This window comes from Mauremys mutica, chromosome 25 (genome assembly GCF_020497125.1).
Source record: "Mauremys mutica isolate MM-2020 ecotype Southern chromosome 25, ASM2049712v1, whole genome shotgun sequence".
Classification (NCBI taxonomy): Eukaryota; Metazoa; Chordata; order Testudines; family Geoemydidae; genus Mauremys; species Mauremys mutica.
In genome coordinates this window covers 4,664,033-4,691,888 of record NC_059096.1, presented here as the reverse complement: position 1 = coordinate 4,691,888, position 27,856 = coordinate 4,664,033, and the positions used below count along the sequence as shown (strand labels likewise).

Genomic DNA, 27,856 nt, shown 5'->3' with positions numbered 1-27,856 from the left:
TGAAGCCTGGAGGCAGAGCTGGTTTATGGGAGGTGGGATCTTCTGTCGCTGCCTGTTCCTCAGGCTTCCTACTGCACCCTTAACGCCGGCGTCATCTGTTACCTTGCCTGGAAGGTTAACGGAGAGGGCTGCGGCACCAGTGCACACGGTTTTCCGAGCTCCAGTGGGAAGAAGGGTCTGAATGACCTTGAAGAGTTTCCACCCCACATCACGTCCCCGCTGCTGCTCATTTTCCACCTGCCCCCTGCTCCGCACCAGCCCGTAAGATCCCTGGGATGTGGGGGAGCAGCGATTTCAAGAGAGGGAGAAAAGCCTGATCGGCCTCAGGCAGAGACTCAGAGCAACAGCACTGCCCATCCCTAGCTTAGCTCAGTCTGCCTGGCTCAGAGTCACACTGGCGGTACTTCCCCTGCACCGGTGCCAGGGCCCAGCTACAGGCAATACACCGCCACCGAGGCCCTTCTCTTCCCCGGAGCTCTGGCGAGGCGCTGCCCATAGGGCCAGTCGAAGTGGGAGCCTGTGCGGCTCCCCTGCTGCTCCCTTCAAGGTCACTGTATGAATCACCGTGAGGGGAGGTTTCCGAGAGCTCTGCAGCGCCTTAGCACGGGATAAGGGGTGCGAATGTTACGTGGCAGGAGATGAGGAGCCGGTGGGGAGACGCAAGCAGGGAGCGGATAATATTCTAGTCAACTCAGGATCTAAACACCACCAGCCCGAGCGTTTACACAGCACCATGGGCAGCTTTACATAGACAGCCCCAGCTGGGGAGCTCAAAGCACCATGCAGAAGGGAGGCAGGTGTTCTCCCTGCTTTACTGAGGTGGAAACGGAGGCATGGAGCAGAGACAAGCCACACCCAAGCAAGCTAGTTGATGCCCAGAGCCTTGCTTCAACCACTAGGCCAAGTTGCCTCTCCACGTTCCTAGTTATCTCCGCTAAGGGGACTCCAATCTCATGCTTCAGGGTACTGGCTGGGCAGCTAGAAGGGCCAGGAAGGAATTCGTCTCTCCCCTCCCATGTGCAGCACCACCCACCTGGTCAGGTGCATTATTATTATTATTGCCTTCCTCTGAAGTGTCAGGGACAGGGCACTGCAGGATCCTAGGCTGGTCTGTTCCAATATGCTACATTCGCCATCCCACAGCGCCTAGAACTGGTCACATCAGGGGCTTTGACACCCACCAGATGAGATCCTAAACCCTAACCCGGATTGTCGGCTTCCCAGCGGACTGACCAGCCTTGCCTATGCCCTGGTGTGGCAGCTCACAACCAGACGCTTCGCACATCTCCTGGCACTCAAGGCCCCCATGGCACCACAGTGCAGCAGAGGAGCCAAAGAGACTTTTCCTGGCTGCGAACTCGAGTGTACTTCAGGGCTGGTTTTATTATTTTCTTTCCAAGTCTGTTACAAACCAGGTGCTAGTTGCATAACATGGGTCCAACCCTGCCAGAGGCCGGGGCCTTTCAACAGCTCATTCAAGGTATGTCTCTACTGCACCATAAACCCAGGCTCAGACATGGGTTCGAGCCACCCCACCCCCAGCCACACACAAATCATTTGGGGGTGGGAGAGGGGATTTAAAAAGGTCTCCCTTCCCCCACCCCGCTGGAACCCCAAACACAATATGCTTGTGCACAAGAAGCAAGTGAAGCCGATCAGTGCGGTGTAATCGTGCAAGCCGATCGGCGCTCAGCAGGCTGCACGTGGGGGTGGGGAGTGGTGAAAATGGTGACACGCAGATCAGAGGGGAGGGAGGGATTGTATTTGGAACCCTCCAGTCTGTGGATGGACTAGGAACAGGCTGAGGATGGGAATTATCCTCTGCCGTCTAGGACCTTGACCTAGCACCTGGGTGAGGAATTTGAACTGGATTCCTGAGCCTACTTGGAATGGCCTGAACCTCTGTCTCCACTCGCTGCTCTTTTCCCAGAGTCAAGGAGCCAGGATTCTGCCCTCTGCTACACGGGTGTAAACCCAGAGCAGACACCGATTGCGGTGCTTTGCCTGTGGATTTAAAGGGGTGTAACGGAGCCGCAGGTGACTCAGACACACCAGAGCCCATCCTGCAGAACCTGGCAATAGCAGCTGTATCCTTCTCACAAGCGTCAACTGCTCCTGAATCACACCCCAGAACTAGCTGAACATGAGAGATCCCTGACTCCCACCCCCCACTTGCGCACACAGAAATGGAGAAAGGGTGAAAAAGCGCATGCATTTTAAACAGAAGCGTGAGGAAAAAAAATTTCAGAAATACTGACCTTAAAGCTCCAGTAGTTGGGTTGCTAACAAAACAAAAACAAAACAAAAAAAAAACACAAAACAAAACAAAAAAAATACCATTAAGATGCTGCTTGGAGAACAGTTGACTTTAAACCGGCAGATGAAGCTTGGTTTAGTTTCTGTTTAAAGTCCCCTCCCTCGTGTTTTGTTTAGCATCATGCTGCTATTGCCTCTTGGTGGGTGGAGGCGCGGGAGTTGGGGGACCAGGGGAACATGCAGCCAGGCGAGAGGGGACAAACACACAAGAGGGTTCGATGCAGGTTAGGAGTCAAACAGAAGAATGGAGGGGGCATTGTGATGCCAGGCCTGGATAGTAGGATGACCCACTAAGTTCATGCCAGATATTGCTAAAGCAGGGTTTCTCAAACAGGGGTCCCCGTTTGTGTAGGGAAAGCCCCTGGCGGGACAGGCCGGTGTGTTTACCTGCCCTGTCTGCAGGTCCGGCCGATCGCGGCTCCCACTGGCTGTGGATCGCTGCCCGGGGCCAATGGGAGCTGCACGAAGAGGTGCGGGCCGAGGGACTTACTGGCTGCCGTTTCCAGCAGCTCTCATTGGCCCGGAGCAGCAATCTGTGGCCACTGGGAGCCGCTACGGGGAAGGTAAACACACCGGCCCGCCAGGGGCTTTCCCTACACAAGCGGGGACCCCTGTTTGAGAAACCCTGTTCTAAAGGCACCTGGCACTGCCCTCCTTGGCTGGCTTCCCTGCTGGGCGGGTCTCTCTCCAGGGAAGTTTTCTTTTAAAGGGATTCCCTCCGGCCCCCATGCATCCTTCTGTCCCCAGCAACCCCTGCAGGGCTGATCCTGAGAGCAGGGACCAGAGCAGAAGTAGTTGGTTCTCCTTTAGAGCGTTTGCAAGGCTAGGAGCATTGCTGGCATCCAGCCGACATGCTTTGGCGAACGACAGGCGCTGGCCTTCAATTATAGCACACAAGTTCCTGGATAGCCAAGCAAACCAGAGGCCATGGGATCCTTCTCTTAGCGTCCACTGGAACTGGAGGGGTCATTTCCAGCACCAGTGTAGACATGTCCTTGAAGATAAGGCCCTAGTTGAATCGCAGGGTGAGCTTCAAATACTTGCGGCTGAGATGCGGACAAGACATGGAAAATCATGGAAAAGTAATAATGGACCGTTAATAGCGGTAAGTCAGAGAAGACTTATTCATATAAGAAAAATTTGCTGGAAGGATATAAACACACAAGTATTGTTATGCCTCCGAATTTTTTTTTTTTTTATAACCAGACATTTTGCTGCAACTATATTACAGTAGTTAAAAAAGTGACTGGTACAGTACAAAATTCAGAAGACTAAAAAAGTCTTAACTGCTGTAGAAATCAAGTTGGGTCCTTTTAGCCATTTACCTTTTATAGGCACTGAGTGGTAGTGCAATACCAACTGCACACGCAGAATGTGTGCAAAACTGTGGACTGTGCAAAATAAGCGAGTTAAAAGCCAAACTGCAGTGGAAGCCAAATTTTGCGGGGACCACAATATTGCGAATGAAGTGGGGCCTTATTTATAGGAGGCCAGCTGACGACTAAGGGAGGGGAGAGTAGATGGTTTTAAACCTCCCTTGAACGCCCTTATTGGTTAGCCCGGATTTGTCCCCACAGGAGATCTGGCACCCAGTGCCCACTGAGCTAGCACAGGAAAGGGCAGCGGAGAGGGGGAGGGAGAGTACCCAAGGCCCCCCGGGCTCTGCGTTGGGGTTTGGCCAAGGCTGCCTTCATCACGTGGGCCCAGTCCGGAGCGAAGCAGCAGACTAAATGCTCGTCCCCTGCTGTCCGTGCAGTCTGGCAGCGGAAGCAGGACAGGGGAGAGTTAAGGATTCCCTGGCATTCCCCAGCATGCCAGCCCCATCTACCACAACCCCAGGGCGTGCTTTCCAGCTGCACAGCCCGGCAGCGATAGGTGCCCAAGGGGAACCTGGTTCCTGATCTTTAACCAAGGAGATTAAGGGCCAGGAAGTGATCATCCCTCTATGCCCCCAAGGCCCTGGCTAGCAGAGATAGTGACACGGAAAAGGCACCGCATGATGCCGATAGTGTGACTTTGCTCTCAGGAAGCAGAGGAGATGATTGGCTCTAACGCACGCATGGCTGGAGCTAGCCCCGGGAGCGGGGGTGGAATCCAGATAAGGGCAGCCAGCTGGGACACAAGCACCCTGGGGTGCACTCGCTTGCCCAGCCCACGGCTCAATGAGGTACTGGTGTGGCTCAGATTTGGCACGGCCTGTGCAGGGGGTGGGTATCTGAGGCCTGTTTGCTCCTAGAGGACAATACAAGTCCAGTGGGAAACGAACAAAACCCGGTAACTGAAAATACAGATGGAGAACATCATTAGAACACTGCTCAGACACACCCCTCTGCGGAGTGAGAGTGGACACGCTTGACACAGGCATCAAAAAAGGCTTCCTGCAACCCTTGGCCAGTGTCGCAAGTGTCAATACAGCCCAGACTGGGGCCATATAAGCCAATCTGGGACTGCCTCCAAGCTAACAAACTCCCTGCAGGCAAACAAACTCCCTGCAGAACAAAGGAGTTTCTGCATTCCTGGAGCCTGTAAAAGCCACCTATCCTGTGGGGGAAGGAGGCAGCGCTCTCTTTACAGGGACAATCTATGGAAATCGCCCTGTAGGAGGGGAAGACTCCAGGATTTTGACCCAAGGCCTCATAGCATTCACCCCATTGACACAGCAGCTCCAGAGGGGAGGGCACACCAGCTGGCAAATGGTCCTGGCTCTCCTGCCTTCCCCCCCCCCCCCGCCTCTCCCCACTCTTCTCCCAGGCTGCCCATCACCCCCATGCTTTCCAGAGGGCTCGAAGGCTTCTCCAGGTCCCTTCCAGCCCCTCATTTCTACACGTCTATGCTGGTGCAGCTACGAGTATGTCTACCCTGCAATAAAAATCCTGCGGCACCGACTCTCAAAGCCTGGATCACAGGTTTCAGAGCCCGGGCGCCAGCCCAAGCCCGAATGTCTACACTGGATTCTTTAGCAAGAGCCCCGCAGAGCCAGAGTCAGCTGGACTGGGCCAGCCACAGCCATGCTGCAGGACTTTTACTGCAGCATAGAGGTACCCTAAGAGGTAAGATGCTTCCCCTTCTAAAAGGCAGGACCCTTGCTGATATTTCACTGGCCCTTAAGCCCTGGAAATGTTGACAGCTGATTAAACTCTCCCACCAGCAGGATCTAGGGATATAGAGAAAGTAGAAAACGTTGTGCCTATATCGAGAGTGTTTATCCAAGGGTCTCAAAACCTTCTGCAAACAGAGAGCCTGGGGAGGTTAGGTAGCAGGTGTATTGCCCCATTTTACTGATGTGGAAACTGAGGCTTGGTCTACACACAAATTAGCAACCGCTGAACTAAAGGTGTCTCTGCAAATCAGTTTAGTCAAATTGACTTAAAACCCCGCACAGACTTATTTCAGCTTAAGAGTTGCTTGTAGCAGCGTAGTTTCAATCAGCTCCTTACTGACACAAGCCCGTCTTAACCTAAATAAGGCTTTGCACCCGCCAAACTAAATCAGATTTAAGTTAGATGGGTGCAGCTTTCTCATGCAGATAAGACCTGAGTCACAGAAGTCTTTCAAAGTCGCACTCTGACTCAGAGGCAGAACCAGAAGTAGAACCCAGGAGTCCTGATTACCAGGAACTATTAGATCGGCCAGCATCAGGAACCAAAGCTACCCTGTTAAGCTTTTCCCAAACACCAGGAGCCCGAAACTTACAAAATGTTTTTTTTTAATCCTCCAGAACTACTAATTAACACAAACGTCTGTGTTGGGACTGCCCGGAGAGGGGAGAGAACTGGAAAGGCAACGCCAACATTCCACAGTGTACAGCCCTGGCTGTCCTGGGGTTCCCTGCAGGGCAGTGTAAACCCAGCGCAGATGTAATATGAGGCTTGCACCACAATGACTTATCCTGGAACCCACTTGTACATGTATCCAGCTTTCCTAGGCTTTTGCACTGGGGGTAGTTATCCCACATCCACACACTTACATCAATGCTCTGACACCAGTGCAAATTTAAGAGCGTGTCTCCTCCATATAGGCAGCTCAGGATGGTAGCAGGTACCTGATCACAGGTGGGGATCAACATGCCATTCAAGAATTTTAAACACGTTTCAAATTGGGCCGCACTCAGAAGCAATTTATAGGACATGCTCGGCCACCCTCGGCAGCCCAGATCTGAATCCCCCGATGCCGGGTACTGCGGTATCTGCCTTACAGAGTGAAGTGTGTCCCAGAGTCCTCCCTTATTAAAGCAAGCGTCTCTGAATCACCCGAAACTAACCTCCAACGGACAAGAGCGTGATCTGGCTCTACCTTCATCGCAAGGCCCAAGTCCATTTAACAAGTGGTTTGGTTGGTCCCCTCAAGTGGTTGCTTCATTCAGCTCAGTTTTGAAGCCACAGACTGGATTCAACACTTAGCCCCAGCCAGGTGGGTGCAGCGGGAGAACAGCCCTTGCCAGCCAGAGGGGGAGGTGGGAGTAGAATTCCATTCTGCCCAGCCCTGGCAGAGTCCGGGTGATGTTAGCCAGCCATCCAAGGGACCACACGCCCCCCGCCTCCCATTCCTGCCTGTTTTGATCCGTCACAGTGGGTCTCTACAACATGGGGTCACTGGGATCTCCCAGCCACAGGCAGCGTATCAGAACCTCTAGAGGCATAAGAGGTGGTGGCCTCAGCCTTCCAATTTGTCACCCCAGAGCCGACCATCAGTAAAAGCCCCTAAAATTTTGGAGTTAATACCACCAAGCGCTTTTCATCCACACACGTCAAAACTCATTGCAGAGGGAGATTGGAACCACTAACTAGCCTGGGTTTTACAGCTGGGGAAACTGAGGCACAAAAGGGGGCAATGACTTGCCTACAGTCACACAGCGAGTCAAGTGGCAAGAACCAAGGTTTCCCAAGTCCCAGTCTTGTGCCCTCTCCACTGCACCTCCCGGCTGTTAGGCCGGCAAACCTCTGACGTGCCCACTTTCAGGAAGGAGACTATGACGCTGGGTAATGAAATGCCTCTGTGCTCCATGGGCGGCAGGTATCGGGATCCTGCCCATGCTCCATCCCGGGGCGCCTCCTCCCCTGAAGCCAGCAGGGACTCTTTCAGCCATGAGGGAAGGGAAACGGACTCAGGGCTCTGGCAGGGGGCAGGGCCAGGCCTCCCCAAATGGGGGTTCATCCGCCGCCCATGCTGTGCTCGGTGATTGGGTGGGGGGTTAAGGGGATGATCCTGAGCTGGCTGGAACGTCTAGGTTCCGGGAGAGCCAGCCATGACCCGTCTGGAAGGGTCAGGTTGGCAGCAGAGAGGATGGGTGAAGCGCTGATGCAATGGCTTTTCTTCTGCAGCCTCGTTATTTTGCAGTGGAAGAGCCTCAGTAATTTTCCTCAGCCCCTCATATTACTGATCCTATCTCCCTGCCGGGCCTGGGTTTATATTATTTATTGTTTTAGCATGAGTGGACAAGCTTATCGCATGCGGGCTCCACAAATCCCCTCCCCGCCATACACAGTCACTCCGCATTAAACCAGCAGCGATCGGGTCGGCAGCCCAAACGGCAGGAGAGCGAGCCTGAGTCGAGAACACCTTGGAAATCATTTGATCTAGTTAACGTGACAGAGTCCGTGCCAATACAGCCTCAATGTCTTGTCACCCCCTCCTTCCAGCCCAGTCGCCTCTGCAGCTGAGCACTTTGGGAGATTAGCCAGCTCTCTCTTGGAGTTCCAGGTACGCGCTTCATTCCTGGAGGGTGAGTTTACCTTGGCACGGAGGGAGCGGAGCCCCCGAAACAAGAGAGCAGCATGTTGGGATGAGCAGACCCTGGCTGCCGGAAAGGAATATCTTGGAGACAACAGATAGAGGCTGGATGGGAAAAGAAGGAGTGTGTGCCGGGACAAATATAAAAAATAAATTGGGGGGGGGCGGGGAATAAAAGGATGGCAGGAAAGAAAGGAACCTTGGCCAAATGGAGAATCCAAACCTGTTCAACAAGGGCCTTTGGACTCTAAGTCATCAGTTCAAATGCAGCCAAAGTCCTTGCCAACTGGTGTCCTGCGTGAAGTGAGCTTGTCAGGTCTCACTCCGCGACCCTGGCACAACTGGTCCCTTGGTTGGCAGCAGGACTGGGTTTGGAAATGGAGCTCGGCCCTCCAGGTCAGGACTGGAGCAGGTCGATGGGGTGGTCGGGAGGGGCCCAGGCTGCACCCGGCCTGGGGAGAAATAGAAACCTCCAGGATTGTCAGTCGGGTTCCTTTCTCCAGGGCCAAGCGGACTGAATGGACTGTCGCGATTTAAATGTATTCATTTCAGAGGGCTCTGTCCGGCTCCCTAGGGCCCCTGGTGCTACGGTTCACACGGCACGATGGTCAGAGACAAGAACACCCTGTCTCCTGGGGCAAGTGCTTTCCCCAAAGCAATCCCACCATGTCCGAGCGATCACTCCTCAGCCTCGAAGGAGAGCCACGCCACACGTCCAAAGGACAGGCCGGGGAGCTTAAACTCATTACTCTACTAGACACTAAAAATCAGAGGCTGAACAGAGACACTGGATTTATGGCTTATTACAACCATCTGTAACCCATTAAACCCCCTTTTTGTCCTACGACTGCAGAGCTGTTAGCTTGGATGGTCCCTTAGAACATGAACTAACTGCTTGAGCTAAACACTCTGTACCTGGGAGTACCTCTCCCAGGCAGCCCCGAAGAGCTCTGTGTAAGCTCGGCCCTCCCACCCGCAGAAGCTGGGCCGATAAACGAGATCGCCTCACGCACCTCGTCTCACAGCACAAGTTAGTTTTTTGCCTGATCCATTCTGCCATCGGACTGGTTTTCTGTCGCCTTCCTGGGGCACTGTCCCCTTGTCCCTATGGCAGGTATTTATTTAACTGGGCTCTGCTCTTAACTAATGTGAGGGGGAGAGTCTTTAGAAAGAGCATCAGGGCTAAAAGGTCAACAAAGGCGCCCATTGTCCTAGTCCAGGAAAGCAGCCAACTCCGGGTAGAAGAGCTCCCTCTGCACGGCTCCACCAAAGCCATGACTCAGTCACGCTGGCCGGGGAATGCGATAGCACCCAGCAGAACTCGAACGCCCCAACCCCCGCCCAGGAGCAAATAATGCTGCAGCTGGCTAGGATGAGGGATTTTGCAGAGGGGAGGAGGCCAGGAGGGAGAGGAAAGGTAAAATTAACATATCTCTGGCTCTTCAAAAGCATCAAAGGCAGATAATGGTCAGAGAGGATCTGAAAGACAGCCTTGTTACAAACGGATGAAACAGGCTGCTCACGGCAGACAGAGCGATGCAGAAGGTATGAAATATTACACAGGCAGAAATTATAATTACAATGAAATTCATGTCCACAAGGCTGTAAAATGACAGACTAACTAGGAGCTCAATCCCCCCACCCCACCCCACAGCCACCCACACACCCGAGAAGAGGAGCGGGGTCAGGGGATGCAGCTAAAACCATTTGTAGAAAAGGAAGAGACACACAAAAATCCAGTCCTAGCAATTGTCCCAGGGTAAAAACAGGAGGGAAATGAAATCTGAGTGAGTCGCTGGGCTGATCACAGCAGGATGCCCGTGGTTTGCAATTTTAGTATGATTCTGTTAATGATAAACAGGGCAGGAGAGCGTGTGTCTCGTTCCCGCTAAGACGCCCCATGGCACAGTTCCCTGAACAGAAGGGACACGGTCAGCTGGCGGGGGGGGGGGGGTCGGTTTTTTTAATTAACTCGTTTTTAAGTTGTAGGAGGCATCCTCCATGCGCAACTTAGAGTGGAATATTTATGCTCCAGCCAGGGCACTGGAAAGACCCTGAACCAAACCAAACCACGATGGGCTATTGAAAACAACAAAACAAAACAAACAAAAAACCCAACATGTCTATCATACTCTACCCACCTACCCTAGACACCCCTCTCCAGCTCTCACTATAAATCCTACAGCCCCTCATTCAGCAGCTGTAATTCCCGGTAGAGTTATAGCCGGAGATGTCCAATAGCACCTAAGTGACTTAGGAGCACAGGTGCCCTTGACACTCAGTGTGGCTTGTGCTCCTGAAACACACAAGTGCTGCTGAAAATCCCATCTGTGGGCATGAAGCAACCACCCCGGCTTTAGTCAAGCCCTGCTTCTACCATGATGCCCATATGAAGCAAGTCAACAAATGCATTTGCTTACAAAAACAGACCCCCCACCTGCCCCCAAATCACTGCACTACCAAGCTGAGCACATCACAACCTGGGCTGAATAACCATGGGACTGCACTGCCCCAACTCTGCCACCTGACCTCAGTCATCTCCGCCGTCCTCGTCTGCTACTCCCACAGGCTGCAGATGGTGCACTCCTAGGGCAGAGCTCTCTGGGGCAGGGGTCGTGTGCACCTGTTCTATCGATTCCCTGGTGCGCATATGTGAGGAATAATCATCATGATAAACGCAGGGGCTGCACCGGAGTCTGAGTGTTCCAGTGAGTCTTTGGCAAGGAGCTTTGGAAATTGATGAATATTGGACCTGATAGACTGGTTGCCTGGTGCAATTGGGAGAACCCTATATTCCTCCAGCGCTTGGGTAGGTTAAGCGGTGAGGGCCATTAGGCCAGGCCACATAAGCCAAGGGTCAATTGTCCATGGCACGGCTTATTTTCCCTCCCTCCCTCCCCACCCAAGAATGTGACCACCTCACCACCCACATGACTTTAAACAGACTCACTTCCTTGAGGAATCCTCACCCTTGGAACCAGAAGGAGCCCCTGCTCATTACCCTGCAGGCAGTGGGGGCGCTCAGATACACCAGTGCGAAGCAGTGTAATCCGGGGAGCCTTCTACATTCACTTCACACCCAGACAAACCACTGTGCAAGGATCAGTGAATCGGCTCCTGCAGGACTACCTCTCCACCTGCAGTGGGTAGGGCAGGTCAGCAGAGCCGCCTCCGGCTGGGCAGGGAAACCAGGAAGTAGCCGGGCAGATCAAACTGCAGCGCAGCTATGACAACTGCAAAATGCAGCTGGTTGAACACAAGGGAGATTGACAAGGACAAGGTAGAACTTGGTTGCTTGCAAGAGGCTGCAATACCTCGTGTGCCTCACCCCCACCTGCCCGCAAACCCATGCATGGCAAGGGCCACCCTTGATTTGATGTCCACTTGCTTAAGAGAGATTCAGCCTGTTTCTCCCAAGTGCCCTTGATGCCTTTTGCCAGGAACACTCACTAGAGTGGGGAACAGAGGTAAGAAGCCCAAATCACTTGGGATTCCCTTGCATTGGTGGAAAGTTGGGCTGGCTGTTCTGTTTGGTCTCTCTCACCTCTAAGATCTATGATTCTATCCACAGCTGTGTTTTAAGACCCTTGCTTAGCACTAGCAGGTTTTCCTGAAGGAGGGCAGGGATTATATTGTGTCTGTGACCCAGCCATGCGAGAGACCTGCCCCCTTTTTCAGAGTCCCCATAATGTGTTATTAGGACAACAGTTCCTATGGGCGGGGGGGGGGGGGGAGGAGAAGAACCATTCCCACTGATCCAAGAAACCATCCTAGGCGCAGCCCTATTTAAACACACTGGTTGCTAGCATCCTTCCTAGAGACTGCCCCCGCCCCCGCCCCCCCCCATACACTAGGCCCCAGTTCAAAGGAGATTCCTGCATTGCTAATGGTGGAGCTGAACCTGTGGGTGGGAACCTGACGGTAGATAGGTCACCGCCTGCTGCAGGGAATTTTAATGCTGTATCCCCTGGTCTAACTGCCAACAGAGCACCAGCCAGCAGCCCATTTAGCAAATACCTAGTGCTGGTAACCCCACAAACAGACACTGCGTTAGCAGGGTTGGAAACTTTCCGCATAGAGCCAGAATGCGTGTTGTGTGTGCATGCATACACATGTCCTTGTGCGTGGTATGTGTTCAGGGCAGGAGCACCAGTGCCACACACGCATGCACACCCTCCAGACCTAGAGCCCTGATGGAGTGTGGACATAATCCTCCCGTTAAATCTGGTAACAAAATTTTCAAAAGCACAAAGCGAAAGCCGTCCTCGCGAATGGCTGGCTCTGACTGTCGCTACCAAGAATGCGCCAGACGCGTCCTGCCTGTCACTGGAATGAAGTCTGATATCATTCCTAATGGGGATTTGTTCAGTGTCTCCCTGGCAGATTAATCCCACCCGCTCGGTAATGCCCTCCCCTGGGCTGCGATCAGTTTCACTAATGGAACCACATTTACTATCCACTTTTACATCACTTAAAATTGTTCCTCCCACACCGCTGCACCGCACACACAAAATCCAGTGAGAAACAGGGTGACACATGACCCTCAACTCCCAATGACCTCATTCCCATCTGAACTCTGGGCTGTGGCTTTTTTAATCAGCCTGGAACTGCACGCAGTGGGAACGATCAATAGAGCCAGATAGCATTGCACTTCCGGGGATCCCGATGCACACAAGCCCTCCTGACACCCCACACACTCCTTCCACACTATAGCAGTTTGTGATGGCACATTGTTCCACCTCCAAGGAGCAATAGGATGGAGGCCCCTGGGAAGGGAAATAACACACCTCGATTCTTGTCTCTTTTATGCTCTTGCAAGTCCCACTGAGCAGGATTTGCTTTGGATTGTTTCTACAGCAGGGCACCATTGCCACTAAACTTATACACCCGATCAGGATTGTTTGTGATAAAGGGAAGCACGGATTTCCAGGAGGAGAGGGGGCGAAGGGAGCACGGCTCTGCTTTTCATGTCAAAAATACAGACACTGTGCCAAGCCTCAGCTTCCCCGGGGTCTGACAGGGAGATCCCTAAGTGCCCCTCTGAATCAGGCCTGAACCGAGGGGGGGAGATACAGGATCATCAGGGGATGGCAACCATTCCCCCCCAATATCCCTTGATTGTACAGAGCAGCTCACAGGCCAGGACATTGCTGGCTTGCGTTTGCAGGGTGCCACAAGATGGATGCCAGTCTCATGCCAATGCTACAGATGGCTTTTTGCATGCCCGGTTCATCCAGGCAGAGCTGCCTGCATTAACAAGGGTCGGAGTTTAGGTTGGTTGTTAACTCGGCAGCTTTTCCAGTCCAGTGAATTCAGAGCCAGAGGACAGAGAGGAGATTGGCTGGCATCCCCGAGTGTGGTTAAATGGATGGTATCTTACGAGAACCCTGGCTCTCAATCTACCTGGCTCCCGATGGCCAATCCGGAGCTCAGCGTGGGCACAGGTTGTGCACCTCGTGGGGGACCTAATGGCGGTTTCAGTAGGAGGCCGGCCTGCCAACAGGCCAGGCAAGTTTGAGGGAGCCCAATCTGCAGGACAGCGACTGCCTGCTCTGGCCTCCCTCAACTTTATTCCCCCTCCCCGCCCCCCCAGGAACCCGTTAAACTCTAGCAATCCCAGCTGCCAAAGCCGGAGAGAGCGGAAGGGAGCTGGGGGGCAGACAGGCGGAAGAGATGGCCGAATGGAGGTGGGTGGCTTCTGAAGCCAGACCTAGCAGGAGTGGGGAGGTGGAGTGGGGGACTCGACACCATGGGCCTTGCAGGGTCTCAGGACCAGGGCCGCCCAGAGGATTCAGGGGGCCTGGGGCAAAGCAATTTCGGGGGGCCCCTTCCATAAAAAAAGTTGCAATCCTATATTCTTGTGGGGGCCCCTGTGGGGCACCACCCCCCAGCAGCCCTGCTCAGGACACCCCAGTCTCCTGACGCCTGGTTCTAGCTCTAAAAAGGGATGGGGCGGGGGGGGGGGAAGGTGGGAGCCCATCACCCGCCACTGAGCTGCGGCACTAATTAACGACAGGCTAAAAGAAGGACTCCCCAGCGGCCTGCCCCTAGCCCCTGCCTGCAGGGGGCGCCGCAGGGCGGGGTTAGACCCCTCCGCAGGGCTCAGCTCAGCGCACCCCATGTGGGCGGGAGGCCGGGTGGGCTGGCAGCCGGGGGGGAACCCCCGTTCCTTGCCTGCCCCCCCCGCCCGCGCTGCAAAGCCGGGACCCAGCCGCGCGCAGGGACCGAGCGGGACCCCCCCAGCCCTGCTCGGGCGGCGGCGCCGGGGGCGGGTTGAAGCCGCCGGGCTCCTTACCTGGCCCGGGTCCGGCGCTGCCTCCTGCCGCCGCGCAGCCGGCTCCGCACAATGGGAGCTGCAGTGTCTATAAATCCATCGTCAGCAGCGGCCGCCGCGGCTCTCTCGGCGGCGGCGGCGGGGCACGGGGCGGGGGGAGGCCCCGGGGCGGCGCTCCCCGCCCCCGCCGGGTGCACGGACTGGACCCGCAGCGCCCGGCTCCATCCGCGGCACCCAGCGCGCGCCCGCTCGCCCGCCCGCAGCCCTTTGCAGCGCGAGGCGGCCGGGCGGCTTCCCTTATAAGGGCACGGTCGCTATGGCAACCGGGACTCCACCTGTCTTTCCGCAGCCGGGCAGGGCTGAAACGCGCCGCCTCCCCAGCGGGGGCAGCCAGCCGCAGCCCCCCGCCCCGCCCTGCCCTGCCCGCGGCCCGGGGGCAAAGCCTGGCCGGGATGGGGCAGCCTGGGGGGGGGGCGCCTCCAGCAGGGGGCGCTGCGGGGGATGGTGCGAGGGGGGGGGGAGCGCCTGGCTCTCCCAGCAGGGGGCGCTGCGGGGGATGGTGCAGCGGGGGGGAGAGCGCCTGGCTCTCCCAGCAGGGGGCGCTGCAGGGGATGGGGCAGGGGGAGCACCTGGCTCTCCCAGCAGGGGGCGCGGCCGGGGGTGGGGGGGGGGGAGTGCCTGGCTCTCCCAGCAGGGGGCGCTGCAGGGGATGGGGCGGGGGGAGTGCCTGGCTCTCCCAGCAGGGGGCGCTGCAGGGGATGGGGCGGGGGGAGTGCCTGGCTCTACCAGCAGGGGGCGCTGCAGGGGCAGGGGCAGGGGGAGTGCCTGGCTCTCCCAGCAGGGGGCACTGCAGGGGATGGGGCAGGGGCAGGGGGAGTGCCTGGCTCTCCCAGCAGGGGGCACTGCAGGGGATGGGGCAGGGGCAGGGGGAGTGCCTGGCTCTCCCAGCAGGGGGCACTGCAGGGGATGGGGTGGGGGGAGTGTCTGGCTCTACCAGCAGGGGGCGCAGCAGGGGATGGGGTGGGGGGAGTGTCTGGCTCTCCCAGCAGGGGGCGCTGCAGGGGATGGGGCAGGGGCAGGGGGAGCGCCTGGCTCTCCCAGTGGGGGGCGCTGCAGGGGATGGTGCAGGGGGGGAGAGCGCCTGACTCTCCCAGCAGGGGGTGCTGCAGGGGATGGTGCAGGCGGGGGGGGGGGGAAGCACCTGGCTCTACCAGCAGGGGGCGCTGCAGGGGATGGGGCAGGAGCACTGGCTGGGACTGCGGGAGAGTGCCGCTCTCTCCATGTAGGGGGCGCCGCAGGGCAGGGTTAGGCAATTATTTTTGGTGACGGTCCAAATTTCTTGGGCAAGGTCCAGTCAAGAGCCAGACGCCAGAGAAAATAATTAACAAATAACAACAAGGACAAGTAAATAAAAAGATTTCGGGGTCTGTTCAAAAGCATCTGGCGGGCCGGATTTGGCCCGTGGCTCACCTATTGACTATCCCTGCTGGGGATGGTGCAGGAGAGCTGGCTGGTGGGCGAGGTCCCGGCCTCTGCAGTCCCAGCCTCTCCCAGCAGGGGGCACTGCAGGGGTGGTGCAGTGGCACTGGCTATGGGGGGAGCTCTGGCAACCCCAATCCCAGCCTCCCCCAGCAGGGGGCGCTGTAGGGAATGCTATAAGAACACAGGCTATGGGGTAGCTGGTTCCCCCTCCAGTCTCAGCCCCCCTTGCCCCAGAAGCGTTGCTGCAGGGCATTAGGGGGGGGAAATCGTCGCTCTTGCAGCTCTCCCAGCAGGGGTCACTGCAGAGCTTGGGCTCACCTTGTCTGGGCTGGGATGGTTTTAAAAGACCCTGCCCAGAGTCCCAAGCAAGGGTCTGCACGAAGAACGGGTCATGCACACACGCATGCAGAAGAACACACCCAGGGACGCTGGAGCAGTTGGAGGCAGGCGCAGGCACCATGACAGCCGTGCAAATGCAGGCAAAAATTATGCAGGAGAAACCCAAGTTGGTGCTTTCAAGATCTTAAAAGAGCCTTCAGCGCACAAGCCACAGAGACTAGAGTTAAATGCTTCGGCCCGGCCCCCTGGCACGCGCTGATAATGAAGTGCAGCAGCTTATTAGCAGCCGGATATTCCATTGCGGGTGGTCGGCCCAGCCTGGCAGGGGGCGGAAATCTGCTCTGCGCGTCCCAAAATCTTTGCTCGCGGTTGGAACTGCCCACCCTGGAGCACAGACAGCTGAGCAAGGTGCCTGCCAGCCTCCTCGCTGGGGCTCTGCCTCTTTCCCCTTCTCTCCGAGTGCCACGGCTCACCACCCCTGGTAGCCCCCAAGCCCACGTGTCCCTAGGGGCAGGGTCCCAGTGGTACCAGTCCCACCCCCATGGAGCAGGACCCAGTGCATTGCCTGAGTCCAAGTGGCTGTCTCACACCAGTCCAATCCCTTCGGAAGGGTCGGGAGATGGACAAGTGCCAGGCCAGCTGTTCTACACAGCTGGGCCCGTCTCCACGGCTGTACCACACACGACCAGGCCCCCTACCGTGAGCTGGATCTGACACCAGGGCCCATTTCTAGGGCTGCCTCCCGCCCTGACAAGGTCTCCGAATGTTGACCACTAACTCCACAACCAGCTCCCTCCACAAATGCCCCAGCAGCTCTTCCCGCTTTCCACGCCTCCACACGGCCCAAGAGATGGCACAAAGGACGAACCTCGGCCCAGCCCCAGGTGGGGCTGTTTAGGGTGACCAGATGTCCCTATTTTATAGGGACAGTTCCGATATTTGGGGCTTTTTCTTAGATAGGCACCTATTACCCCCCCGCCCCGTCCCAATTTTTCACGCTTGCTATCTGGTCACCCTAGGCTGCCCTGGTCCCCTCAGCAGCACCCTACGCCTCGCCTCTGTATCTCCGGAGAGACACCAGCCCACGCCTGCTGTGATTACAGACGGACGGGGGACCCTCCGTCTGAACCATGACGTGCGTTCTGAAGGGACGTCACGGAGGGGAGGCGATGGGCCATGTGTATGATCCCGGTGTCTCTGTGCCATGCAGCAGTGCCAGACAGAGACCCTACGTCAGTGGGGAAGGAAAAGAGACGGGGGAGAGAGGGAGCAGAGAAGCAACGAAGGGACCACCCAGGGAAGGGGGTGATACGCAAGGGTCAGTGTCCCTCCCGTTGGCGGGTGCCCCACAGTGCTGGGAGGTCAGGCAGCACCCCCATAGTAAGAGCTCAGGAAGGCGCACACACACTGGCCATGTGATATAGGGAGTGGGGAAGAGGATACCCCAGAGGGTGAGAAACTGCAGGTGGGGTAGGCAGCTGTATTACCCTACCAGGATCCCAGCAGCTCTTCCCGCTTTCCATGCCTCCTCAAAGGGCTGCGCAGCTAATGTTCACTTCCACCATTTCACTGTCCCCGTGCAATGCTGCCCCTCTGAGCCCAGGTACCCGGGGAGCAGGCAGTGAAGCCCCTGGGGGTTAAGAGTCGGTAACACCCCAGTGGTGATCAGGGTGACCCAGCCAGCTGCATGGGAAATGACCTCTCTCTGCTCTGTGCTCCGGAGGAATCGCCCGAGCTTTACAACCCAGTGGTGCATTTATCTCCACAGCCAACCGGGAGCTCAGTCAGAGCCCAACTCTCGAGTCTCGTTCCCTTTCTTAAAGCACCAGCTACTGGAGTCACTGGGATTAGGTGAAAATCTCAGCTTGCTTTTCAGTTTTTTTCACAAGCTCGAGAAATGTGTGGAAGTGTGACCCTCCCAGCGGCTTGACACACACCTGGCAAATAAACAGAGTGCATCACTGATTATTTTTAGCCATCATGTGTCTTTGGGGGGGCTGACTCCATGACATTTCCTTGGGGCAAGCGCCTTCGGGCAGAGTCCGCGTTTGTGTCCTGGGACTGTACAGCGCCTGGCACACTGGAGTCCATGACTGGGGGCTACAGTAACACAAATACTAAGTAATAATAGTGTCTGCATGCTTGGGGCTGCACTTTACAGATGGGGACACTGAGGCATAAGGCAACGAAATGACAGACCGAGGCGCAGAACCCAGGAGAGTCCTGACTCTCTCCTGAGCTACGAGCACTTGACCAAACTCTCACCTCGAGCTGGGAACAAACCAGAGGCTGAACGGCTGCTCGTAAAGCACCAGGAGCTCCGTAAATGACAGACCTTCTGAAGAAGGGCAAAGTACCATTAAAAACAGCTCATGCAAAAAATTGCTAACAGTTATGGGAGCAGCAGGGGCTGCGTGTTCTGTGGGGCCTCACCCCTCCTCCTGCTCTCTGTTAACACAGTAGACAAGTCTCTCCCGTACTCCCCCCACCCACACACACTAGCAGTAGGTGGCCTCCTTGCCCCCTACTTTCAAACACACTTGAACCTTGAAAGTTCAACTCCCACCAGCTCAGGATGGGGTGGGGGGGGGCTGTATGAGGATTATCGACTCTCTGTATTGCGGTAGCACCCTGGAGCCCTAGCCATGGCCTAGGTGCTGTCCATACACAGACCAGACAGATGGTCCCTGCTCCAGAAAGCTCATGATCGAAGTCAGTGGGTTGCAACGTGTGGTCCGTGGACCCCTGGGGGTCTGCAGACCACGGCTAAGGGGCCTGCACCTCCATTCGAAATTTTGTAAGGGTCTGCAAATGAAAAAAGGTTGAAAACCACTGGTCTAGGCAGATGTCCCTCCCCTTTTCTGGCTTCCACATAGTATATGAACATCTCATAAACCTCAGGGAATCTGCCCTCACAACCGCCCTGGGAGGGGAGGGAAGAATCATTATCCCCATTCTACAGATGGGGAAACTGAGGCACAGGAACTTGTCCAGGTGAGCTAGCAATCAGACCCAGAGTGTCCGCATGCAAGCCCCAGCCTTTGCCACAAGACCATCCTTCTGTTTTCCAGCCAGCAGCGGCCAAGCAAACCCTGAAAGCTTTAGCATGGGAAAGAGTTTAACTCGCCCCCCCGCGCCCCTAAAAGCTTGGCAGCAAACAAATCATGCGGATGGCTAGCTCTGGGTTCCTTCTGCAAGACAGAAAGCCCAGGAGTCAGGACAGAGCTCTGGATTTTCACATATATATTTTAGCTTGGCCACGGTTGCTGATATATATTTATTTATTCTAAAGTCGGATTTATTCTGGGCAGCTGCAAATCTGCTGTTGTCAGAACACCACCAGTACACTAACTCTCCGCCTCAGCCTTTTTTATTCTGCAGCAAAACTGGGCGAGCTTAAATCCCAGGCTTTTATACACTTTTATTTAGTCTATTAAATCGCACATTTCTGCTCTAGCCACCTCCTGTATTTAAGCCCACGCTGCGGCCTGCAACCTGCAGGGCGTCAGAAGAGGGGAAGCTTTAGGGGTTTACTGCTGGTGTGTCTGTATTGACAGAGTAACAGTCTGGGGGATGTTTGTAATCCTCTATTTTCTGGGGTTTATCATTCGTCTGCACAACCGTGTTCCCGGCTGGCCCGTGCCAGGGAAGATCTCAGCTGACAAGCCCATTCTAAAAGCAATTCAGATGGTTGGGAGTCACGAGCAGGGGAGAGGGGAAAGGGTCACCCATTGCAATTCATTGGCAATTATTATTATTATACACATTTGTAATTTTCTGACCCCACTCGGATTGAAGCAAGGCCATTTGGCTGATGGGCGGTTCACAGTACAAGGGCGTCACGTGGGAAGTGCCATGTTTCGGAGGGTATTAGCCACTGCGCCAACACATTTTCCTGCTAGGGTGACCGGATGTCCTGATATTCGTGGCTTTGTCTTATCTAGGCGCCTATTACCCCCCACCCCCATCCCGATTTTTCACACTTGCTAGGTGGTCCCCCTATTTCCAGCTGTCTCGAAGGAACCCGCTTGGAATTTCATGCTGACCGTGGGGATGGACTCAGCGTCTCCCTGCTGCGTGAGGCAAAAACAACCTTCTTTTGGAGTTTGTGAGTGGAGATACGCATCTGCCATTCTGAGCCCACATCCAGCTAAAGACAGTGCTGATGACGTGAGCGAACGGACAAGGCCCACCCTGGCCTGGGAGTCAGGAGACCTGGATTCTAACCCTAGCTCTGTCACCGGGCCTTTTCCCGCTCCCACCCTTTATCTGATCGACGCAGACTGTAACCTGTTCCGAGCAGGGACCGTCACTAGTGCAACCGGGCCTCGTTCGCAGCTGCTACGGTACCACACACAATAACCAATGATACTAACCCCTTCCTCAGGCTGTATTAAAGGGACACATCTGGAGGGAGATTGGTCCATTTCTTGACTGTGTTATATTAATACATTAAAAAGGAATTTAAAAAAAAATCAAAACTTCGTGGTGTTTGCTTACTTCCCGCATTTCCTCCAGCTGCGGGCAGCACTTGGTACTGCGGGGGTGGGAACTCAATCCAAACCTCAGACAGACAGGAAGACGGGGGGGCTAATCTGGTCTATTAGTCAGTTTCACTTTCCCTGTCTCATTCCGCTGTTTATTGTTAACCTGCCATTTAAAGCTCTCGCCCATCTGGGTTTTCAAATAGCTCGCTGCAGCCTTGGCCTTCGCTGTAGACTTGCTGACGGCCTGTTGGGTGTTGCAGGGATTGTGTGCACCCGCCTTTCCTTCTCTATGATAGACATACATATGATTAATATTAATATTGCTCTCACTTTCCATTTCTCGTGATCAGCACCACAGTGTTATGCTTTGGGGGCTGCCGTTCTGAATGGAACACTGACATTTCCAAAACATTTCTATTCAGATCCGGTTTGGTAAACTCTCTCGTATATCATATTTTAAACAACAAGCTAAAATTGGGCTCTAAATTACCCAGCAGCCTCCCCCTGCCAAATGGCTAATATATTAAAAATATGAGCAAGTCTGTAATGTTTCAGAAAGGCTTCGATCATGTTTGCAACTCAATGTCATTTAAAGGTTGGCATCCACTGGTTCCAACCCCGCTATTTTCATTTACTCTTCACAACTGTTTAACACGTTGGGAGAAGATGAATAATGCTTGTTTTCTTTCCCCCAACGCGGATGCGACCATCTCTTTGTTTGCTGGTTTCTGCCTCGGAGAGGGGGTGGCAGGCAGGACTCCGGGGAGTAATGTTCAGTGGTTATCAGCTTATCGGTATCTACATAGAAAAAGATATTTAATACTGGGCTCTCCAGTCTAGCAGAGGAAGCTCTAACATGATCAAATGGTTGGAAATTGAAGCTAGACAAATTCAGACTGGAGACAAGGCGTAAATGTTTAACAGTGAGAGTAATTCACTATTGGGACAATTTACCAAGGGTCGTGGTGGATTCCTGAACACTGGCAAGGTGAAAATCAAGACTGGACGTTGCTCTAGAAGATCTGCTCTAGGAATTGTTTGGGGGCAGTTCTCTGGCCTGTGTTATGCATGAGGTCAGACGAGTTGATCCCAACGGTCCCTGCCGGCCTTGGAACCTCTGAATCTGTGCACCACCCCATGGGGGAGCACTCTGCCCCCCCCCAAAAGGATGGGTTGTATTTATTTTACTGCCTCTGGCTGTGCTTCACCCCTGGGCAGTGCACCAGCAGAAGGTCTTTGTATTATAGACTCATAGACTTTAAGGTCAGAAGGGACCATTATGATCATCTAGTCTGACCTCCTGCACAGTGCAGGCCACAGAATCTCACCCGCCCACTCCTATAACACACCCCTAACCTATGTCTGAGTTATTGAAGTCCTCAAATCGTGGTTTGAAGACCTCAAGTATTACCTAAATCTCACTTAAAACCTGGGCTTTATGGCTACAGTGCACCTTTTGCGGGCTCTTCCCACAAGGATAAGTTTCCCCCTCTGTGATGGATTTACATAGTCTTGTTTTTTTTTTAAAAAACAGACCATTAGAGTCCAGAAAATCTTTCCACCCGATTATAACAATCCTCAGAAATCATTCAGTGCCTGAGTCCAAGCAGGTGGGGCTTTCCACAAATGCTGGTGGTTTTATTATTGTGTTAATAACCGAAACATTTCAAGTTATTTACCAAGAAATCGCTCCCTCTGACTAGAAAGGGGAGGCCTGTATCTCCAGTGCGGAACGGAATGGATTCAAAGACGATGCATGACTCTCACTGTACAATGTCTAATGAGTGCAGCCTGAACAGTGGACTGATGATGATAAAACAGCGATCAATAATTAACACTGCTTGCACCGAGCAGGCTGGAGATAATAAGGAAGAGGCTTGGCTTTGCTAGGCCTCTGTGGACAGAAAGACTGCTTTCATCAGGGGTCTGTTTGGCCCCAGCGATGCCCCAGAGAACACACTGGGGGAACAATCTGGATTTTCTCCTTGTTCACGTAGGCAGAGAAAGCATATTCTAAAAGTGGCTAAGAACACAGCCAACTCCTCAGCTGGGGCAAATCAATGGAGCGCCCTTGGCTTCAGCAGAGCTACACTGCGATACACCAAGCTGTGGATCTGGCCAATAGTTTCTGCCAGTGCTTAATATGTAATGAAAGAGGTGCTGGAGCTCAAGCCATTTTTTAACATTCATAACGGATGCAGCAAGCCCAGAGGTGCCGGGGCTCAGCACTGGTTCCTGCATACGGTGGTTTCTGTCCCCACAGGTCGGAAGAAGCCGTGTGATAACACTGGTGAACAGCAGTCACAGTCTGTAAACACACCATGTAGAAGAGGCTTAAACCTAACTTCTCCAGCTGGTCCCTTACTCTGATTTTGATGCACTGGCTCTTACGAGCATGCCCAGAAATCTTCTCCTGCCTTAACACCAGACCATTCATGGAGCAGCCGACTCAGAGGGAAGCTGCAACCCAGAACCACTGGTGCCCCCTAGGGGAGAAGATGGGAGAAGCACTGAGTCTTGCTGGTCCAAGCAAGCACCTACGGACCAAAGTACAGAAATCAGTTTTAGAGGCAAGGGCTCGTCACAGATTATGCACTGCCCCAACCCCAGATTTTCAAGTCTGGGGAGCATAGACAAAAGCATATCAGCTACTCTCACTCTGCATGGGGGACAAGGGGCAGAAGTCCCAATGGCACTCATGCGCCCAGCCTCACGATTTTGTCACAAGTTGGGGTTTAAAGCCCCAGCTCCTGGAGTCATGTGATTGCAAGAGACTCTCAGCTTGCTTTTTTTTTTAACAGGAAGTTTCTAGCCCTTGTGGTTGTAGAGAAAAGCTTGAATTCATGATGCCCAAAGGCTCACGCCCCAGAGGGCAAATAAGAAGAACCCAAAGTGTATCCTGGGGGAGGGGGGGACTTTTAAGCTAATCTTATGATTTCAAGGAGACTGAATAATGAGTTTTGCATACTCAGAGTTGGCCATGTCACTCTCCTTCACGAAGCCAGATCTCTACACCAGCCTATCCGCAGCACGGATTCCCCAGAAGCAGAGGAGGACAGGCCCTGGGTCTGCGGCTTGAATCCGGCCTGGGTCAACAGGGACTGTTTGGGTCCTGTGTGAAATGAGGAGGGTAGCTCTTCGGTTCAGTCCCCTGGGGAAGGCCGTAAAGATAATCCCAATGGTTGTTAAATTCATAGAATCATAGAATTTAAGGTCAGAAGGGACCATTATGATAATCTAGTCTGACCTGCACAACACAGGCCACAGAATCTCACCCACCCACTCCTGTTACAAACCCCTAACCTATGTCTGAGCTATTGAAGTCCTCAAATCGTGGTTTAATTATTAGGCGTCTCTGTGGAGAGGCCATGGAGACTGCACTGCCCTTTCCCCCCACAGGGTGGCGTCACTCCAGGTGCAGGGTGCTGCACCAGTTCTGTGGTGAGAGAGATTATTACGGTAGGGCCCAAGCGGCTGTATAAAGACATAGGAAGTCATGGCGCCTCCCCCAGAGGCCTGACCATCCCATTCAGCGTGATACACGACAGGCAGTTGTAACAAACAAGGGGAGGGTGGAGAGGGGCACCGGGAGACGGTGTTTTAAATGATCAAACACAAACAAATCTCTAGCTCTTATCTAGCGCTTGTCACCAGCAGACCTCAAAGCACTTTACAAACAAAGTCAGCCTCGTGATCCTCGTGTGACCGATGGGGAAACTGAGGCACAGAGCCGGGATGTGACACACCCCAGGTCACCCAGCAGGCCCATGGCTGAGCCAGGAACAGAAGCCACGTCTCCATGTCCTGCGCCCTCTGCACTAGGCCCCCAAGACATCACACACCCACAGCTTTTTAAGGCCCGGAGGAGCCAGCCTGATCACGTGGTTTGCCCTCCTGCAGAACACAAGCCAGAGAACCTTGCCCAGTGAGTCCTGCATGGAGCCCCATGAAATCAGTGACCCCAACTGGTCTCCTGGAAGTACCATGGGAGTGCTGGCCAACGGCCAGGTCAGGGTCAAAACCCATCTGTTCTCACAACCTAACAGTTATAGCCACTGATCCAAACTGATTTGTGGGTCCGGGCCCAGCAGGAGGGTGGCACACTGGAAAGGAAACCACTTCGACAGAGGGAAAGAAGTTGGTGTCCTACACCCCCTGCCCACCACGTGTAGATTCAATCTGGAGGGAATTAAGACAAACAGAGACCCGGAGGACTCGATGCAGCCCAAACCACTGCCACATCAACCTCCTGACTGGAGAGACAGGAGCCCAAGCTGTCCTATAATGCTCTATTTCTTTCTGCCCAGGCTGCTTTCATCCCAGCTGGAATTTCTCCAGCTCCCCTCTGCTCACCGCCCTTGGTCCCTTTCCGCCGTTGTAGCTGTGAATTCAGGGCTGGATTGACAGGGCTTGGGACTGGAGTCCTTTGGTTGATTCCCAGAGGATGAGCAGCAGGGCAAGCATTCCTCAGTCCAACCCTGGGGCAACCCCGTAGGGGAGAGAGGACTGGCCATGCCCGAGAAACGCTGCTGCCGATTCCAACCAGGGCAACCCAATAGTGTCAACTGTGGGGGTGGTTTATGTGATGGAGACACACTTGTGCCCTGGGAACTGGACTGAGGCTACTCAGTTCAGATCCCGCAGGCCCACCCAGTGAGCCCTGGGCAATGCCGACGGGCTGTACTCAGCTCGAGCACGCTCAGAGATCTCTGCCCACTCCCAAACCTGCCATCTGCGCATCTGCAGCATCCTGTTAGCGCCCAGGTCTGCCAGCCGTCTGGAGCATGGGAGACCCAGCAGTTTCCCCCTTGAAACTAGCTGGCTTGGGACAAAACAGATGATCCAATTTAAAAGGAACAATGCGTTTGCTTCGGGCAGGAAACTTGGCACAGGCCAAAAGCATCATTGCAGCCAGATCATAAACCACAAGAAAGGCTCTTTAAAGTCCAGGGTGCCATTAATTCCTCAGCATGTCGGTCTGGGGGAGGTAAGTGCAGGAAAGAAAGAGACTTATTGTTGGAAAACACAGTGAAATATTAGCCAAGCGGAGGCTGCATTAGCGCCTACAACAGCTGGCTGGTGGCAGGCTGCTTGTGTTGGCAAGATATTAGACCAGGGCGCAAGTGATCTGAGTCCGATCCCCAGCTCTGTCTGTCACAGACCCCGTGGGTGAAACCTGTCACTAAATCCCTCTGTACCTCCGCTCCCCCTCCATATCTAGGGATGGTGACGCTTCCTTCGTCTGCCTGGTGTATGTAGACCGTACACTCTTTGTAGCAGGCTGCCATGGATATACAGAACCTAGCACAAAAGCGTACAGATCTGAGCTTCAGGTTCTGGGCACTACTAGAAAGAAACATCATGAATAATACAGCTGTCAGACAAAATGGCAAAGGACCCGGAATTTCAAAGATCGCCCTCAGCTTTCCAGGTTCCTGGCAAGGCATCTGGGGTTTGATTTGTCCCCTAGCTGTCACACGGGTCATAGACAGATGTGTATGTTACATGGAAGATGCACAGGGCCGGCATGGACATGAGGGCAGAGTAAAGGCTGAATGAGCTATGGGGGCAGACCAAAGGTGGAATGTTCTATCTTTAGGTGTGTGTGTTTGTTTGAATGCTGGTGTCTATAAAATATTTTTTCCCCTTTTGAAGTTCCTGATACAGAGTTACGACCTTAACTTCCCCTTCCCTGAGATGCTGCCTGGGAATAGAATGATCATAATGCCTCGCCGTTAGATAACACTTTCCATCAGCTCAAAGCGCTTCACAAAGGGGACCACTATCATCTCCCTTTCCCAACAACCCTCTGACATGGGCCCTCGCCAAAGGCTCTTGAGCAACGTAAGGAGCCATGGATCCAAGGGAAGATCCTCTCCTGGGTCGGTAAGTGGTTAAAAGACAGAAAACAAAGAGTGGGGATAAATGATCAGGTCTCACAGCGGAGAGAGGCGAATAGCGGGGCTCCTGGGGATCTGTAGGGGGACCAGCACTCTTCAACGTATTCCTAAATGATCTGGAAAAGGGGGTAAATGATGAGGTGTCAAAGTCTGCAGATGATACTAAGTGACTCAAGAGAGTTAAGTCGAAAGCTGACTGCAAAGAGTTCCCAAGGGATCTCACAAAACGGGGTGATTGGGTAACAAAATGGCAGATAGAATTCGGTGTTGATATATGCAAAGTGATGCACATTGGGAAACAGAATCCCAACTATACATGCAAAATGATGGGGTCTAAATGAGCTGTTACCAGTCGAGAAAGATCTTGCAGTCATTGCGGATATTCTCTGAAAACATCTGCTCAATGCGCAGCGGCAGTTAAAGAAGCGAACAGGATGTTAGGAACCATTAGGAAATGGATAGATACTAAGACAGAAAATATCGTGATGTCACTACACAAACCTACGGAACACCCACCTCTTGAGTCCTGTGTGCAGTTCTGGTCACCCCATCTCACAAAAGATGTATTAGGTACAGAAAAGGGCAACAAAAATGATTAGGGGCCTGGAACAGCGTCCGTATGAGGAAAGATTAAAAAGACTGGGACTGTTCAGCTTAGAAGAGAGATGACTGAGCAGGGGAAGCACCAGCTCCACTCTGAACCCCACCCTGCTGCCAGTCGCATGCCCTGTCCCATGGCCCCTGGAAGAGGTGAGACGGGGGTGGGATTTTATGACGCTGAGATACAACAGGACCTAACAAGACCACACCACTTTCTAATGGATGCTGCAGTCCATGCAAGAGGCATGTAGGTTCCAGGTGGAACCCTTAGGAGAGAGCCCTGGGAGAGAGTCCTGGCTGGTTCTCAAGCACAAATGGGAGGAACCGGGTGAAAAAGGCAGGTGAAAGGCCCGTGCTCTTGGGGGGCGGAGGGTCGGGACTGTCTTTTCATTTGGGAATGAATGATTGCATGGAGCAGGGCATCGCTGACAGTCTGGCTCTGGTAACTGAGTGCGGACAGGTGCTGTGTTTGAATCCCTTCCCCTCCGCACACGCAGCTCTGCCAATGCACCTCACCCGCGTCGCCGCCTGCTGTTCCGGTTCTGGAGCCCAGACAGCTCTGGCGATGCCCCTCACTCCTGGCACCACCTGCCGTTCCGCCTGCATCTCTCCCTCCACCCCACCCCCTGGTCTGCGAATGCCCCTCAGTCCTGGCCCGCAGCCCCCCTGCCGTGCCAGGACTCCCCCCCGCCCGAGCAGACTCGCTGAGGTGCGGGGAGAGACCGGCG

General features: G+C 54.2%; 1 protein-coding gene across 7 annotated transcripts in view; it reads right to left on the bottom strand.

Moving 5' to 3' along the window:
* SRCIN1 (SRC kinase signaling inhibitor 1) overlaps positions 1 to 27,856 on the bottom strand; it is a 180,341-nt gene that overhangs the window by 63,864 nt on the left and 88,621 nt on the right. For 5 of the 7 annotated variants that reach the window (XM_044999461.1, XM_044999464.1, XM_044999465.1 and 2 more), the window contains one exon: positions 2,259 to 2,282. In XM_044999461.1, the coding sequence (XP_044855396.1) occupies positions 2,259 to 2,282 (24 nt within the window). Of the gene's footprint in view, positions 1 to 2,258; positions 2,283 to 14,341; positions 14,564 to 27,856 lie in introns of those variants that run through there. The other 2 variants (XM_044999467.1, XM_044999466.1) reach the window with 2 other exon arrangements.